General features: G+C 42.0%; 1 protein-coding gene across 1 annotated transcript in view; it reads left to right on the forward strand.

Moving 5' to 3' along the window:
• The first annotated feature begins 6,447 nt into the window (after nt 1–6,447).
• EXT2 (exostosin glycosyltransferase 2) overlaps nt 6,448–16,747 on the forward strand; it is a 71,549-nt gene continuing 61,249 nt past the window's right edge. Inside the window, exons 1-4 of the mRNA XM_008919742.3 lie at nt 6,448–7,002; nt 7,175–7,264; nt 11,845–11,961; nt 16,048–16,243. Coding sequence (XP_008917990.2) covers nt 6,467–7,002; nt 7,175–7,264; nt 11,845–11,961; nt 16,048–16,243 — 939 coding nt within the window. The 5' untranslated portion in view covers nt 6,448–6,466. The remainder of the gene's footprint in view (nt 7,003–7,174; nt 7,265–11,844; nt 11,962–16,047; nt 16,244–16,747) is intronic.

Here is a 16,747-nt window from a genome sequence, read left to right on the forward strand (position 1 = left end):
TGTTCCATCTGAAAAAATCAGTGGCAAGATACACTCCTTTTCCATTCCAATTAATGCTTTATTTATTACCGACTTACATAAAACACTGTCAACTGACTGACGACAAGATCCTAAATTATCTGCAGCCAACAAATGTCCTAAAGAGTCTGAGATGGTTATAAATACTCTACTTTTTGTCCTCAGTTTGCCTGGATTGGTTATTTTTAGCAAATAGCCAGTCGACCTTATCAAAATTAAGAATCAAAAATAGTCTGGAAAAACACTGCAAGGAGAGGCTATTTTTAGCTCTCTGTCTATTCCCTGCTGCTATCCAGCAAGGTCTGATGGCACAGCTCATGCACGAGTGCTTAGTTATTCTAGGCGAATGCTTGTCGTGACCTGTCCTTTCCCTGGATACCTCACTGCAGAAAGAGTTCAATTGATTAAAGATTAATGCATCTGCAGACCATGACAGCTGAAAGCTTTAGGGAGGGGGAACCTACACTGAAAGAGTGTTTCTACCTGCACCTTTGTGCTACATTATAGTTTCTTTGAAAGGAACTTTTGCCTAACTGAATCTTCTTGTGTCTCACATCCTTCAGTGGTTGCTATTGCAGCAGATCTCCAAAGTATATTCAGCTTTTTCCTTTCAATTTAGGAAGGTGGTAGAGGAAGTATAGTTACAGACATAAGGTCTGTTTTGAGCAGTGCCATCCATCACAAAGGAGCAGCATTGGAAATGTATGATAGTCTGGATCAATAGATAGAACCATGCAATTGGCTGCTAGCTATTGATCAGACTAGTTTAAAACTCTACTGATATTGATGCAGGTATCATTTAGTTGTAAGACTTAAACTGGAACAGTGAACCAAGGCTGTTGCAATATTCTGCTTTTTTTTTAATAATAGAAATTCTTTCATTTAGTTCAGTACCTTATGTATTGGCAGTAACCATTACCAAATTTTTCAGAAGAATAAATTGAGCTATGAGTTTTTGGCTATGCTATGCCATATGTTGAAAATAAGGCTGAAAAGATGTCCTTAATCCATTAGTTTTCCCCTTCATATTTGCCTTCTAAAATTATCTCCTTTTATTATAAAGGTGTTTTCAGAATATGCTGCTTTCATCACTGACTGCATAAGGTGCACCATAATCTCACATGCAGCTACTTCATATGTGGAGATACAATAGCTAACAGAAGGTTCTCTGAACATTTCTTTCTCTTCTGTGTACTGATCATCCCAGCAGAAAACACAGGATGCTGTATGTGACAGTAGGCTAATGTATGATGTGATGGTAAAGCCCTTAAAAACGAACTCCAAATGACCCCCAAAAAGCCATATAAGACAGGACAAAAAAGGGCAAAGCAAAGAGAGGTAAAATATCTGATTTCTCCTGTGCATTTATAAAAATTGATAGCCTGTTATCCAGATGCTGATGAATATTTTTACAAGCTATAAATGGCAACCTGGAGTCTAAAAATAGTCTGTGCTGCAGACTTGTCTGGCTTAGCTACATCACTAGAATATAAACAGGCTCCCTGATGTGGTTTCAGGGAAATCTCTATCAAAACAGACTACATCCTCCATTTTTCTTGTGATTTTGAAATAAAATAGCTGATGCTGCTTGCATTTGTTTAATTCTAGCTTTTAATAGAATTGCACTGATTTCCAGATTTTCCTACAGGGATGAAAGGATCATCAGGTTTCCATGAATATTTCAGCTACAATTGATTCGATGCACTTTCTTCTCCCTGGCAGAGCAGGGAGGCGGAGGAAGCGCCCGCGGGCACTGCATGGGCTGGCGCAGGCTGCGCTCGGTGACCCCCCTCCGCACGTGGAGCTGCCAGTGTCCCTGTCACGCGACAGGGACGGGGACCCCCCTCTGTGGCTCAGACACATCCAGGCACGGTTTATGCTGATGAGCCCCGTAGCTGCAGAGATCCAGCGCTCACTCCGGCAGCCCCAATACATGAACGGTACCCCTTCCAATTCACAAAAAATTGGACACGGTCCATCTACCTCCTGAAGGAGAGTTCCTGCCTCTGCTTTATGAATGGTACAGTTCACAGCAATTTGAAGCTGATGGGTTAAACCCGGAAACATTATGTACTCTAACAGACTTCAGTAGCTTGCACTTGGGAGGAGGGAGAAGCCAGTACCAGCCCTCAGAAAGATGCTTTAAGATCTGTGAGTGCTTTCTGTCATTGGCTTTGAATGTCACAGACAGGGTGAAGAAGGTATCAGTGAGACTGAGCAGAATGCTGCATCACCTGCTATGCAACGTGTATCAGGAGAGGTTGAAAGAAAAGAGAAAGCAATTGCAGTGACAGCATTTTGCCTTTCCTGTGGGAGTACCAGGCTGTCTCTGTGCGTGCGTGTGGACGGCTTTGCAGAAAGCTGTTTTCCCAAGGGCAGGTGAAATGAAAGAGAACTAATCCATTGTGGACAGCTAAGACTGTTTAAGGACACTGTACTCCATGTGTGTGTGACAGAGAGAAAGAGACTCAGTTTAGAGGTTTGGAGCAGGGACAGGTGCAACCTCTTATCCTTTTGCAATTCCACATTAAAGGATAGCCCACCACCACCTCACCGTTGTATGTAAGATACAAATACATAAAAATGACTACAAGAAAAATTGAAGAGGGGAATAATACATTTCAGGCCACCAAAAGCTGACACTATAAGACACACATGGTAAGAGTCTTTTAAACCACAAAGGATTACAGGATAGGAGCAGAGCTGGCCTGACTGGTAGCCCAGGCAGCAGAGACCAGGTATGAGGCTGGAGATGCTTCTGTCCCAGAAATCGGGTGGCTGAAGGGGCTGCAGCAGGAGAAGTTTTTGTGGCAGGATATCACTGACCTCTGGTAGCTCCAGAGGCAGACTGCGGCAATGTTCCCTGGAGACCTGCAGCTTTGCGAAGCAGAGGACTTACTCCTCAAACAGCCCATATCTGTCCTCAGCTTGGCAGGAGAAACCAGTAAGTAATTGGAAACTACCGAAAACTGTTTAGTGTTAAACTGTAACCATCAAAATAGTAACAGTTAAAACTGTTTACAGGGTGACAGATACAAAGTAATCCCTGTTTTCACCTCAGTGGCACAAAAAATAGTCAGGGTGTATCAGCCCAGAGAGCAGAGAAAGATAAAGAATATGGGTGCCTCATGCAGGGACACTACACTGCTGCTGCTGGAACATCTCCACTGTACCTTTGCAGTGTGCACAGTTCAGCTGCAGCATCAGCCTCTGCTATGAAGACAGGTTGAGAGGATTGGGGTTGTTCAGGCCGGAGAAGAGAAGGCTCGGGGGAGACCCTAGAGCAGCCTGAAGGGAGCCTATGAGAATGCTGGAGAGGGACTTTACAAAGGCATGTAGTGATAGGACAAGGGAAAATGGCTTTAAACTGAAAGAAGGTAGATTTAGATTAGACATTAGGAAGAAATTCTTCACTATATGGTTGATGAGGCACGGGTTGCCCAAAGAAGTTGTGGATGCCCTATCCCTGCAAGTGTTCAAGGTCAAGCTGAATGGGGCTTTGAGCAACCTGATTTAGTGGAAAGTGTCCCTGTCCTGGAAGTTGTTCCTGCCCTGCCCTGCCCTGGAAGAATGGTTGGAAGTAGATAATCTTTAAGTCCTTTTTCAACCCAAACCATTCTATGATTCTGTGATCTTACCTGCCTTCCCCCTCCCCCCCCCCGCCTTTCCTATAGACCTAGTCAGCGCCCATTTTTGGTAATGAAACCAGTGTCCATGATTCCCACTCAGCTCGAGTTTTGTGCAACAAATTTGTCCTCCTCTATTTTCTATCAGGAGAGACATTGGTTCAAGTCACTTTTGAGAAATGTTTGGGGAAGGTGTAGGTTTGGGTTGTTTTTTCACTCAAGTAGTGTGATCCAGCAGGTGGGAAAGGGACACATGACTCAAAAGTCCTTGGTCAATAAGAAATCTCAATATAGTTTTGGAAAGGTGCACAGAACCGGAGGAAAGTGAGTCAAAAATGCAAATGTATCGAAAGCCAGGGTGGTGGTGGCCAATTGGTACAAAGTTTGCACACCCAGGTAAACACCAACATTGTCCCAGTGCCTGTTCTGATGGGAGAAGCGTCCCGTCAGCGGGGAGGCCTTCCCAAATCCTGCAGCCAGACTTCAGTCACCGGGGTGGGGCTTAATCCGGAGCAGTGTTGGAAGAAAAATCACTAACAGGGAAGAAAACTCCCCAAAATGAAACAGGCTCCGGGGGGAGCCAGGGCGAGGGAGCTGTGAGGGGGTGTACAGTGGGCAGCGCTGGCGAGGGCAGAAGAGGGTACGGCCTTAACCTGGGGCCGTTGGCAGTGTGAAACGCGGGTTTCCATCCGTGCCCTGGCACGACAGGCACAGACCCCTTCTCTGCGCTGCTCCCGGCAGCGCCGCCCGGCCCCGGAGCACGCGCCCTCGCAGCGCCGCCCTCGGCAGCGCCGCCCCGGACAGTGCCGGCCTCGGCAGTGGCGGCCCAGGACAGTGCGGGCCTCCGACCGCGGGGGGGCGCCGGGCGGTACAGAGCCGCGGGCGGGCGGGCCCCGCTCGGGGAGCGGGAGCGGCCGGAGGCCCCGCGAACTGCGGCGGAGGTGAGTGCGGCGGCGGGGGGCCTCCTGTCCCTGCGGTGGGCAGGCAGCGGAGGTGAAGGAGCCGCGGCGGGCGGGGGCCCGGCTCCCTGCCGACGGTGTCCCGGGCCGGCCTGGCCCGCCGGCGTGTCCCCTCGGGGGGCGGCCCGTCCCGTCCTGCATCCCTGATGTCCCGTAGTGTTGTTGCCACCTCTCTGCTGTTTCTTGTTCCCGTTACTTCCAATATTCCAAGTGCGAGTACGCCTTGTTTCCCCAGTGGACCGTGTGCTGTGTGAGAGTGAATGAACTTGTCCATGGATGGAGAGGTACCTTCCGCTGAGGGTTCCTCCCCTCGGGCTCAGGTCTGGACAGGTTTGCCGGGTGACCGAAATGCTCGCTGCACATGTGCGGTCTTTGTCATCACGCAGGTGGTTCTGGCGCTGTGTCAGGAAGGAGGAATGACGTTAAGAGTCAGAAGCGTAAGGAAAGTTTCTAATTATAAAACTGATAGTAATGTAGCGTTCTGGCATCTGTCCTGATAACAGCATCACACAGGTATCGCCCTGTACAGGAGGCTTTAGAAGCTTCTTCCAGAGTCAGAACGTGGATGTAAATTGATGAGAGCGGCTGTTAAAATGGAATGTTTATTATCATCTCAGATTATTTTAGTGCTACTGAGTGTAAGTACAGTCATGTGTTACCCACCCTATCCTAACAGTCTTTTGTTAAGAATTTCCAAATAACCCAATTTGTTATAAAGACCATTTGTTTGATAATGAAACTGATACTTCTTTTGTTCATTGTTACTTATTTTATTCATACTTGTTGTCTGCTGGACAGTTGACTTGTCAGAATTTCTCGGTAGCTTACAAAGCAAGAAAACATCCCATTTGTCCTAAAGGAAAACACATAATTATACCATTCACATTCTTTTTCTGGAAAACATACTTACTACTTTTAAAAGGCTCTCACTGTGGAGAATTCAGTTTGAATTTATTTGTTATGGAAGTTTTAGTCAGAAACCTAAACAAGTTTTTTTTTTTTTGCCAATTCTCCAGTCTGTAGTTAATGTAAATTGCCTTATGCAGGAACCACAATTCTGTGTGTAAAAACTTGTAAGAACTATCAAAGATGACAATATTTGTGTGACAGTTGTTTGTGATACTTGAGATTGCATCATGTTTTTCATTACAACTGTAGTACAGACTATGGTGAACTATTATTTAAATGTTTTTCTTAATGTGGCTGCACTGGCAGCTCATAGAACACTTTTTTGCCCCAAAAGGCATATTGACAAAGATGACAAATTAATTCCTTTTTCTTGCCAGAAGTAGTTACCATCATTCTAGTCAGATATTGTGGGGCTGCTATGAAATTCAGTTTGAAAGCACCTTTACCTTAGAGATGGTATCATGATCCTACATTCTGTGTGATGCCCTTTTGTAAGTCTTTTGCAGGGCATCCAAGTTGTTTGTCTTCTGTAGATAAGTGTTTTGGTTTTTTATTAGTATTCACTATCAATACACTTGGTTGTATGTGGAGTGGGACCTATTGGGTCTCAGCGCTCTGCTGTGTCTGAGATTTCCTCCTCCCCTCACTGTCCAAGCCATGCCTTTTTCTGACTTGTGATTGTTAACTGGCCAACATCATTTTGTTACAACCAGGCCCAGCAGATCATCCTCAATTTGTCCTGGATGATCTGGTGGCAGTCCTGGTTGGCATCTTACATTCTAGTTGGACGTGAGCATTTGAGGAAAGTTTACTGCAGTCTGCTGAGATGAGGAACCTTCCATGAAAGGGCTAACTGGATGTTTCTCTGCATTTTGGTAACTATGTATCTCTTCTAGAGTTCATCCTAAAACCTCTCTCTCTATTTTGTAGAGACAAGAGATAATTGATTCCATTATGTGTGCGTCGGCCAAATATAACACCCGGGGTCCAGCCCTCATCCCAAGGATGAAAACCAAGCATCGCATCTATTATATCACTCTCTTTTCTATAGTTCTGCTTGGCCTAATTGCCACAGGAATGTTTCAGTTCTGGCCTCACTCCATTGAGTCATCCAGTGACTGGACTGTTGAAAAACGCAGCGTCCATGATGTGCCTGTGGTCAAACTTCCTGCTGATAGCCCCATTCCTGAGCGGGGAGACCTCAGCTGTAGGATGCACACCTGCTTCGACGTCTATAGATGTGGCTTCAATCCCAAAAACAAAATCAAGGTGTACATCTACTCACTGAAAAAGTATGTGGATGAATTTGGGGCGGCAGTGAGCAACACCATTTCCAGGGAATACAATGAGCTGCTAACGGCCATCTCTGACAGTGAATTCTACACTGACGATGTCAACCGGGCCTGCCTTTTTGTGCCATCCATAGATGTCCTCAATCAGAATGTGCTCCGTATCAAGGAGACAGCTCAGGCTTTGGCACAATTATCCAGGTACATGCTGAAACTTCAATGTGTCAATTTAAAGAACACAAAGTGGAAAAAACTAAGGTTAATGCAGAAGGGGAGGATGCAGTGTGTTCATGCCAGAGCTAGGCTTTGACAGAATTTGTCTATATGCAGAGAACACCTTTCTAATTACTGTCTGTTTCTTCTTTTGCTGTAGGTGGGATCGGGGCACAAATCACCTGCTCTTCAATATGCTGCCTGGAGGGCCACCAGATTATAACACTGCCCTAGATGTTCCTAGAGATAGGTACGCGTTGTGCTGTGTTTGAGTGCACAGATCTGGGTTTAAATGCCACTGAAGAAGCAACAAGCTCAGAAGGGCAGTTGATATCAAAGAATATGCTCCTTAACCTCTACGAAGCTGTAATATGACTTTCTTTCTTCTTAAAAAGGGAAGTAAAGAGGTCCCTGCTTTGTATAAAACAGGTGTTTACTTCTGAAATCTGAAAGTTTATCCCCATCCTTAATTTTATTTAGGATGTGGCTGAAATTGTGTGCTTTTAAGTGTTGGACTTGTAAGGTTGGAGAATCTTGAGATTAGACCTAGATCTGGTGTGTTACTGAACCTGAATGCTTTACAGAATGTCCCATTTGATGCAAATTAGAAGTTCTAAGATGATTGTAGCTGCAGTTTTCTGATAGAAGTCAGGTACTTCAGTGCATTTTAAAGCAGCTTCTCTGCTTGACAAAACTATGATGAATTTCAATTGTGTTTGTTATCTTAATAATTAATCTGTATTAGTAATTGGACAAATGCTCTTAGTTATTCTCTGGTAAGTGTGTTTTGAAAATATTTGTCAGGAACTTAAAAGGCATAAATTCTGAGCTCCATTTTCACTTGCAGAATAGTTTACTTTTGGAAGAGGAAAGGAGGTTGTAAGGCAAAGAAAATAGGACGAAGAGGAAGACAAAGTTATTTAGCTTAGATGCTGTTACTGAATATGTTTCTAGTGTATTAGCTTGTGTGTGCTTAGTTCTGCTAAGTTAGCTCCCACGTAACCAGTGCCTTTCTTGAAGGTCAAGGTTAACTTTCTCCTGCTAAATTTCAATAAAATCTTGCGTGAGATATGGGATCTTTGCTGAGATGATTGTGTGTGGAGTCTGTCTTGATTTCTTTACAGCAAAGAAAATTTAAAACATCCCCCAGTGCCAGAACAGATATTTTTCTGGATATGTTTAAAGAGTAAACTTGCTCATTGTGAAGTAAGGATTTAGTTTTTTACTTCTCTGCATGAAATATGTTGTATGTATGTGGGTTAGCCTGGAGAGGGCAGTCAAGCATCAGTCTCACATAACGAAACCTGTTAATCTCATGGTAGATACTTGCATTTGTTATCTTAGATTTATGATTCTTAAGGATAATTTTCATTTGAGAATGCTCTGTTTAATGGGATGGACTGCTTTTTTGTGGATGCATGTGTCTATTGAAGAAGTGGATTTATTAAGAGAATGCAGTAGATCTACTGCAAAACTTTTTTGGTTTTTTTACTCTTTTCATCTCAAATCTCCGTTTATATATGGTTTAGTATGCAGGAAATGTATTATTTTGGTAGGTGTTTGTCCTAAGTGTTTTTCATACTATCATGGAAAGCTCAGTAATTTAAGTAAAAAGCTAAAATCTTTTTTTGGCATACAGCTGTTGTTGTAACTTGCCAAATTGACTCACCCTGCAGCTGTATGATCATGAGCTGTAATATGTGAGAGAGGCAATAACAGCACTTGGGACAGCAAAAAAGTGGAAACTCCTTTTTGTAGGCAGCCAACAGTTAGAGTATTCCATCTACAGAACCTGTAACACAGGTCACAGGTGTGAAGGCAAGAGAGCTGTGAAAGAAGTCACAGACTAGCGTGGACCTAGTCCTAGAAAGGCCTGAGTGATGCAATATGAGCTTTCAGTATGATATTGGAGACCTCTGGAGTTCTTAGTTCAAGTCTAACTGAACAAGTGACTGAGTGTGTTTTCTGTATTTGAGAATGTCTCCAGGTGCTACAGGATGGGTACTTAACCAAGTGTGAAAGACAGTTATTTGTAGCATCACAGGAGGAGAGGCTGCCGGCCAAATTAAACGTATGTTGGTAGAGTTCAGGTGTTTTTCAATGACTTGTCTGAACTGTACCGAGACAACTCTAGAAAGACTGCATTTGTGGAATTTTGTGAAATACATATGTAGTATTTGCGAGGTTTGCACAGGGAGTGTGGCCTGCCTTCTACAGTCAGCATGTATCAAAGGTCATAAACAGCTGAATGACAGTGGATCATGAGGTTTGGTAGATTTGTGTTCTGCTGATTTTCTGCAGAATATTAATCCAGGTAAAGTAAGACCTTATACACAAAGGGGAATAGAGTTCTATGATAATTTTACATCTGGAATCGTTCTTATCTAAGGTACTTCACTAAGGGGTTGTTTGTTTATTAAATTGTTACATCGAATTTCCAAAGACAGTACAAAAGGGCTTTATCCTATAATTTCAAAGGTGGAAGTCTGCCTTGTGGGCATGGAGACTATGTTGCTGGTATTAGCTTTCATAATGCATGTAATCTCCTGCTATGAAACTTAAAACATAAGCTCTATATTATTTGTTAATTAGTGCTGTTGAATTTGGTACAATAATGATGTTGAAAGGATTTCTTTTGCAAAACTAATCTGTAGCTGTAGAATTGAACATACAAACTAAGATACTTTTTATTTATTTCTGCTACAGTTTGTGAATTGGATTTCAGTTGGCAGAAAGCTGCTGCTGTTGGCAGCTGGGCAGAAACTTTTAGAGTAGAGGCCAGCTGGCACACTTCATGCAGAGAGAGAAGGATCACTATTTGAAAAGTGGTGAAAAGTTGCTCAGGAACAGGCTCATTCCTCACTTATCGGTGCAATTTAAAGGTTATTTGTCTTGAGTACATTAGGAGTTAATATTCCTACTCCCTTACTGCACTGTAAAATGAAAATCCGCATGGAGTTACTTAACTGGTGTTGGTTCCCTGTGGGTTTATTTAGGTAGAAGTCTGCATGACACACACCTGCTTTCTCAAGGCTGATGAGGTGCTGTCATGTTTTCACCGGATCCAATTAAAACAATCTGATTCTGGTTTCCCAGTTGGGGGCTGGGGGGTAAAAAAGAGGAGGGGGATATAGAGTGCAAGAACAGCAACACCCAAGCCAATTTTTTTTCTCCCTGCTTGTGACTGAATTAGTATGGATAAGACATGGAACATGCAGCTTCAAGGGTGAGACCTAATTCTAGCAGTACATGTCACCAAAGGCAGGGAGATGGGGGAGCATTGGAAGAGAATTAAAAATAATCACTTGATTTGGAATATAAATTCTAACTCAGCATGTACTTGGTTTATCATCCTATTTTCAAGTTGATTTTTGCTCCTATCATTGTTTGTGTTCTGAATGAAGAGTTATAAAGGGCAAGTTGTTTTGATTTTGTAGTTACCAAGCTGAAATGCATCTCCAATCCAGAACCTCTAATCCAGAGCCTGGGATCTTCAAAGAGTGTTTGCCTTGACTACTTGAGTGAAATCAGTCACATTTATGGCAAAGCGTGATCATGATATTTGAACACTGAACAACCGTGTTGCCAGTCAGAACAGGAAGTGAAGTATCCTGTGGGACATCTGATGGGGATTAGACCAGGCAGAACATACTGGTGTTCATCCAGGGTGTCTTGTTGAGATGGGAAAAGATGATGGGTCTTGGTGATAATTAGGTATAATGATAATCTGTTGTCTAATAGTTGTGGAAAAACTGGTTTTCCAGACACCATACTAAGGATTTCATTCAGTGATATCTGAAAACAAGAATATCAGCTAATGGATTGTCAGTGCCTCTTCCAGTCTCATCTTAACTTTTTGTTCCTATGTGTCTGTTCTGATTACTGATGAGATGTGTGGGTGCTCCGATCTGAACTGTGACAGGATGCAGGCTGGTGATAGTAAGGCTTGATTTGTGATAGTATGTAGTAACAATTTCTGGAATTGTAAATGATATATTGCTTTCTTCTGTACACTTTGTTGTCTTCTGCACTTCTGGGTGGCAAAAGATTGTTCCATCTGGGAAAAGGCACAATGAGGGTCATCCTGTTGGAAGGTTGAATTGCATTTTAATTTATCAGTCCTTGGTGACTTCCATGCTCTCTAGCACATAATGTCCCCAGCTGCTGGAACTTAATTTCATAACATGCAGATTTCTTGTTCTTTTGTTTCCTGTTTATAGAATTTTTTGTGTAATATAAAAATGAAATAAATTTCACTAGCTTGTATGATAACTTTGAAAATACAGTGGCAAATAACTCTGTTGTATTTTGCAGCCTGAGAAGTCCAGAGTTGCTATAAAATGCCAAATTACTATCTTACTGTACATCATTTGTATCCAAAGTGTAGCATGTCTCTAACATTTTGGAAGTTGTACCATACCCTATTTTAGTGCAGGCATCAAGGAATATCTTAACTAGTATAAATAATTCAGATTGTATTTCTTTAAGTTAAAATTGACTTAGGACAGGTAAGCTCACTAATTGCAAAATTATCATAATGACAGCAATATATTAAATTTCCCTATATTAAAACAAAAATAGTCCATTCCTCAGTGATCATACACAAATGTAAGCATTCTGTTGGTGACTAGTTCCAATCTAGCAGTATGCTCAGATCATGAAAACTAAAGTGAACCTAAAAACAACGTGGAAATATGCCACTGACTAAAGTTGAGGGAAAAACTTACTTCAGAGCATGCATCTTCTTTCTCTGGTATTCACAAGCAGTGAATTACTGGAGTCTGAATGTTACAGATTCTCTGTTCAAAGTTGCTTTCTTTTATTTTCCAGAGCTCTGTTGGCTGGTGGAGGCTTCTCCACATGGACTTACCGGCAAGGCTACGACGTCAGTATTCCTGTTTACAGCCCCTTGTCGGCAGAAGTAGATCTGCCAGAAAGAGGACCAGGGTAAAGTAATCACCATGAAATTGGCAAAGTATATTCAATAGCATGTTTGGTATTGATGATGATAAAATATAAATATAGCTACTAACTTTATAACTGGTGGTTCCAATGCTAATAGTCTTGGCTCCTCTGCCAATATAGCTATGAACTGAAGATTTTTTTTGAGTGATTCTGTTTTTCTCACACCAGAAACTGGACTGTAAAATATGACAGCATGACAGTGTTTCTGATAGAATTAGATTCAATATTTCCAGTGAGCTGACGAGATATTTTGGATATAAATATAAGTAGTTGCTAATATATTTGATTTCTTTGAAGTATAAGTAAATCAGGGCATTAATTCAAAGCAGTATAGATTCCCTAATAAATTATCACTTCAGACAGTTTATTTAAGGATACTTAAAGGCAAAGTAATGACAAAATACACTATTGCAATGATAAAAGTGTGCTATACGTGCGTTGTGACTTTAAAGAGATAGAATGTCCTAAGTTGGAAGGGACCCACCCACAAATCCAACTCCTGCCCCTGCACAGGACAACCTCAAGAATCCCACCATGTGCCTGAGAGTGTTGTTCAAACACTTCTTGAACTCTGTCAGGCTTTGTGCCATGACCACATCTCTGGGGAGCCTGTTCCAGTCCCCAGTCACCCTCTGAGTGAAGAACCTTTTCCTATTATCCAACCTAAACTTCCACTGATACAACTCCCTCGAGTCCTGTCACTGATCACCACAGAAAAGAGATCAGTGCCTGTCCCTCTGCTTCCCCTCGTGAGGAAGCTGCAGACAGCTATGAGGTCTCCCCTCAGTCTCCTGTTCTCAGGCTGAACAAGCAAAGTGACCTCAGCCGCTCCTCATATGGCTTCCCAACTAGGCCCTTGACCTTCATATCTCTCCTTTGCACTCTCTATAGTAGCTTTATATCTTTCTTTTATTGTGGTGCCCTAAACTGCACAGAGGACTTGAGGTGAGGCCGCACCAGCACAGAGTAGAGCGGGACAATAACCTGCTTCAACAAGGCAGTGCCTGATGCCCCCAGGACATGGTTGGCCCTCCTAGCTGCCAGGGCACTGCTGACCATATTGAACTTGCATCAGCCAGGACCCCCAGGTCCCTTTCCACATCACTGCTCTCCAGCCTTCTGTTCCCCGGTCTCTACATACATCCAGGGTTGCTCCTTTCCTTGTGCAGAATCTGGCACTTTGTTAAACTTCATATGGTTGGTGATTGCTCAGCCCTCTTAATTTGTCGAGGTCTCTCTGCAGGGCCTCTGCCTTCAAGGGAGTCAACAGCTCCTCCCAATTTAGTGTCATTGGCAAACTTAGTATTCTTTACAGTCCTGCATCAAGGTCGTTAACAAAGATGTTGAAGAGAACTGGGCTGAGAATGAAGCCCTGCAGAACCCCACTAGTGACTGGATGCCCATCTGATGTTACCCCATTCACTATAACTCTTTGTGCCTAACCTGTGGTTATCTCATGAAAAAGAAAAATGAGAACTGATTTGATTATGGGAATGCATACATCCAGAGCTTGGAATATTGTTTTTATTTGTTTCTTTTTTAAAATAGTGGAGTAAGACATAAACACAAACAACACAACCCCCTCCTCCCCAAACCTTGTAGTTGGAAGTAAAGCAAGACAATTGGGAAATAAAGCACTAATTTTATCAGAGAATGTAATTAGTCATTGAAATGAGCTACCCTAGAAAATGGTGGTTTCTCTAATCCATTCATGTCTTCAGAACAAGAGGAAGTAGAAGTCTGAAAGACATGTTTTAATTGATTATGGAAGGCTGCTCTTTCAACATTTCATAAATCTTTTAATTACAGAGCTGAAAGTGTTTCACTGTAACAGGGTTTTACTCTGCTACGGTTTAAAAGTGCTGTCGATTGAGGCAATGGGGATCAATGATGTTTCCTCTCGTGAAGATCAGGTTTAGAAATGCAGAAACTTTAGGCTCTTTTCTTCTGACAGCATTCTGTAGAGAATATGAATTTTCAAAGTTGAAAACTGTGATTGAAAGGGCACAGCCTCTGTCAGACACAAAAGTTGTTGGTCTTTGGTTTAAGTTGTCTTTTCTGGTAAGGGCAATGCTCTTGCTCTTCCTCTGGGCTGCTCCCAAGTACAATACTGCAGTCAATTAGAACAACCTTGTGCAGTGGTGGTTTACTTTGCTCACACCCTTTGTGCTCCTGGACCAGACCAGCGTAGGGGCATCTGGTTGCATCCCAATTGATTCTTCACAGGTCTCAAGTATTACTACGTTCTGACACAGAGTGAAAACACTTTATGTTTCTGTCTGGAAAGCATGAACATGATTATAGGCTTCAGCATGTATAGAACCAACTGTAAAGACAGATATAGTCATATTGTTCGTGTCCATGTAGTCAGCTAAACGCTATGTCTGATTTTGGGTCTGATAAGAGAAAACAAGTCTTGTGTTCAGTGAAGGTGTAGCAGCTTTCGTTTTCTCAACTTTTTTTTTTTGGTGGTGAAGAGAAAACTGCTCTACGGAGTGCCATCTAGTGGCCAGTTAGCGTTGCTAGTGAGACGCATCTCAGCTTAATTGCTTTGTGCGGGAGTCGTGTGGCAAGGACACACCTCAGAATTTAGGCTTACTTGGGATGAACTATTACATTCTACTATGCTACTGTGTTATTTCTTGGGAGATAGGATGTATTTTCTTTTGTTGCAAGATTTGATAGCTAGATTATGAGTGTCATAGAACAAGGACAGTTTCAAGGCAAAATTTGGTTTTGAACATACAAACAAACCTACATATTTTTTAGCTGATATTAGGCATTTATTCTCACTCATCTGCATCATTATTTCCTTTTTTTTTAAGGCCTTTTATCGAGCTGAACTGAAGAGTGTTTGTCTTTTTAATTGGATTGCTTAAAATCCACTTCTGCTAGAAATATATATTCTGTAGAGCTGCTGGTAGCAAATTGGTAGCAGCTGGAAGCTTGGGAAAAAGAATGTTTAAAAAAATATTATGCAAGTCTCATCTGTTAATTGGAGCAACTAAAGTGACCAGCATGAAAATGAGTAGAAGAGGTGAGAAGAGCAGCAGGAGAGGTCTGACTTTATAAAGTGTCTGTGTTTGTATGTGCTTTCAGAGCTGTAAATTAAAGATAGCATCACATGGAGTAAAACTGGAATCCTAAGTGCAAGCCTCTGCTTTCTGTGTTCTTTTGGCAGCATGAGGGCAGTCACTCTCTGTGTGTTCCTTTCAGTGGGGAGTGGTAGAGCAGTCTGACTTAGCTGACCTGTTTAAAAAGGAAACCCAAGTAGACCAATATAACAATTAAATGACATGCTATTTTCCAATATTAATATAGCTTTTTAGAGCAACAAGCACCTAATTTGAGCCTGTATTCCTGTGTGGTTCACCTCCAGTGTTAATTAGTGTTTTTAAGCACTTCAGTGTCAAGGCACATTTTAAATATTCATAGTTTTGGAACATGGTGGAACTTGAGAGTGTATGGGATAACAGGCCCTCAATTCTTCCCTGGAAATTTTACCTTTATATTGCCCAGAAGGGACAGAACTGAATCACAGTTAAAAAAGATGAGCTTGTCCTATTGCTTCTGTCACCATATTGACACTAAATAAGCTAAGTACTAAATACTGAGTTGCCAGTTCAGCATCTTTTTTCAGTCAAAATTCATGAGAAAATATATGGGAGGAGAAACTAGCAGCAGCATTCAGTGTCCTATCTACTTTGTTTTAGCACCAAACAAAAGTACAAACAATCCTGGCATCAGTAGCAGGCTATTTTAATATGTAGCTAAATAATGTTTATTTCAGTTTGTAATAGAGGTTATAATGTGAGTGCCTATTCTAATGTAATAAGCATTTTTTCCAAGTACAAATTTATTCAGAGTTGTAAATAACTATCTTACTATCCCAGATTCAATTATATTGCACCATTACCCTTTCCAGCCTTGTCTGAAAATATGGTCTTGGCAGTGTGTCCACGTTTAGTTAATCCTGCTCTGCTTTTCCAGGATGGAAGGAAATGTGTTCTAGGGCATCTTGGAAGTAACCTCCCAGTGCTGCTAGCTAACCTTGCTGTGGTTTTTCAGTCCTCGCAGGTATTTCATTCTGTCATCTCAAATGGCTCTGCACCCAGAATACCAGTCTGAACTGGAAGCTCTTCAGGCTGAGAATGGGGAATCAGTGTTGATCCTAGACAAATGTACAAATCTGTCAGAAGGGGTCCCTGCTGTTCGCAAACGCTGTTACAAGAGTCAAGTCTTTGATTATCCTCAGGTGCTTCAGGTAAGGCTGTCTCTCTGCAAACGTCTCTTCACCTTGGGGTCTGTCTTAGCTGTAGTGCTCTTCCTGTTTAGCACTGGTAGGGTACTTCCTTGTATTTAATTAACTTGCTGACTATGTTTTGAAACTGCATAATTTGTTAGGTAAGCTTGAATATTATATCCTAACTTTATCCTTATTTTTAAGAGGGCCAAAAACTATATAATCAAACTGATATGTAGACTATGCTGCAATTTGAAAACACTGCTTGTGTATAACAACGTCTTGAGATTGGTCATGGTGGTCTAGTAACACAAGACAATGTTATGTAAACATAAAAAATTACACGAAGGTACTGCCAAATCCAGCAGTAATGTGAGGAGAAACTTTTGGAGGCCAGATAAAACTGCTGACTTCAAAACTGGGGAGGAACATTGGAATCTACAGCTTCCAAAATAGCTGGTAAAAGGCCCTTCAGCAGGCATGAATTTGGAATTGATTTGTCACATGTGACAGTCCAGGCCTTGT

Source organism: Manacus vitellinus, unplaced genomic scaffold (genome assembly GCF_001715985.3).
Source record: "Manacus vitellinus isolate BGI_N305 unplaced genomic scaffold, ASM171598v3 scaffold_6_pilon, whole genome shotgun sequence".
In the NCBI taxonomy this organism is placed as follows: domain Eukaryota; kingdom Metazoa; phylum Chordata; class Aves; order Passeriformes; family Pipridae; genus Manacus; species Manacus vitellinus.